Genomic DNA, 812 nt, shown 5'->3' on the forward strand with positions numbered 1-812 from the left:
GGGACTTTCACAGAATCCAACAGTTCAGAAAATGGTATTTGTGGTGTTTTTGTTGGTCTACATAACAACTATGGGGGGCAACATGCTGATCGTGGTGACCATTGTCCACAGTCCTGCTCTGCTGGGCTCCCCCATGTACTTCTTCATGGTCTTCCTGTCCTTGCTGGATGCCTGCTTCTCCTCTGTCATCACACCGAAGATGATTGTGGACCTGTTCCATGAGAGGAAAACCATCTCCTTTGAAGGCTGCATGATGCAGCTGTTTGCTGAACACTTCCTTGCTGGAGCAGAGGTTATTGTCCTCACAGCCATGGCCTATGACCGCTACGTGGCCATTTGCAAGCCCTTGCACTACTCCTCCATCATGAACAGGAGGCTCTGCTATGTACTGGTGGGCGTAGCCTGGACCGGGGGCTTCCTGCACTCCATCATCCAAATTCTCTTCACTTTCCAGCTCCCCTTTTGTGGCCCCAATGTCATTGACCATTTCCTGTGTGACTTATTCCCATTACTGAAGCTTGCCTGCACTGACACACACATCTTTGGCCTTCTGGTGGTTGCCAACAGCGGGTCTATCTGCATTATAATCTTCTCCCTGTTGCTTGTGTCCTATGGTGTCATCTTGTTCTCCCTGAGGAAGCACAGTTCTAAAGGGAGAGGGAAGGCTCTGTCCACCTGTGGGTCCCACGTTGCTGTTGTGGTTTTGTTCTTTGTCCCCTGCATATTTACATATGCTCGACCTCCCTCTACCTTCTCCTTTGACAAAATGGTGGCCATATTTTACACCATTTTATCTCCATTGCTCAACCCTT

General features: G+C 49.4%; 1 protein-coding gene across 1 annotated transcript; it reads left to right on the forward strand.

Moving 5' to 3' along the window:
* Nucleotides 1-7: 7 nt before the first annotated feature.
* On the forward strand, nucleotides 8-808 carry LOC104864957 (olfactory receptor 4C15-like; the record flags this gene model as incomplete). Its single annotated transcript, XM_010628254.1, has 1 exon — nucleotides 8-808. A coding segment is annotated over one exon (801 nt), but the record flags the coding sequence as incomplete, so codon positions are not given.
* Nucleotides 809-812: the final 4 nt, after the last annotated feature.

Source organism: Fukomys damarensis, unplaced genomic scaffold, assembly GCF_012274545.1.
Source record: "Fukomys damarensis isolate Sample0158 unplaced genomic scaffold, DMR_v1.0_HiC HiC_scaffold_7521, whole genome shotgun sequence".
In the NCBI taxonomy this organism is placed as follows: domain Eukaryota; kingdom Metazoa; phylum Chordata; class Mammalia; order Rodentia; family Bathyergidae; genus Fukomys; species Fukomys damarensis.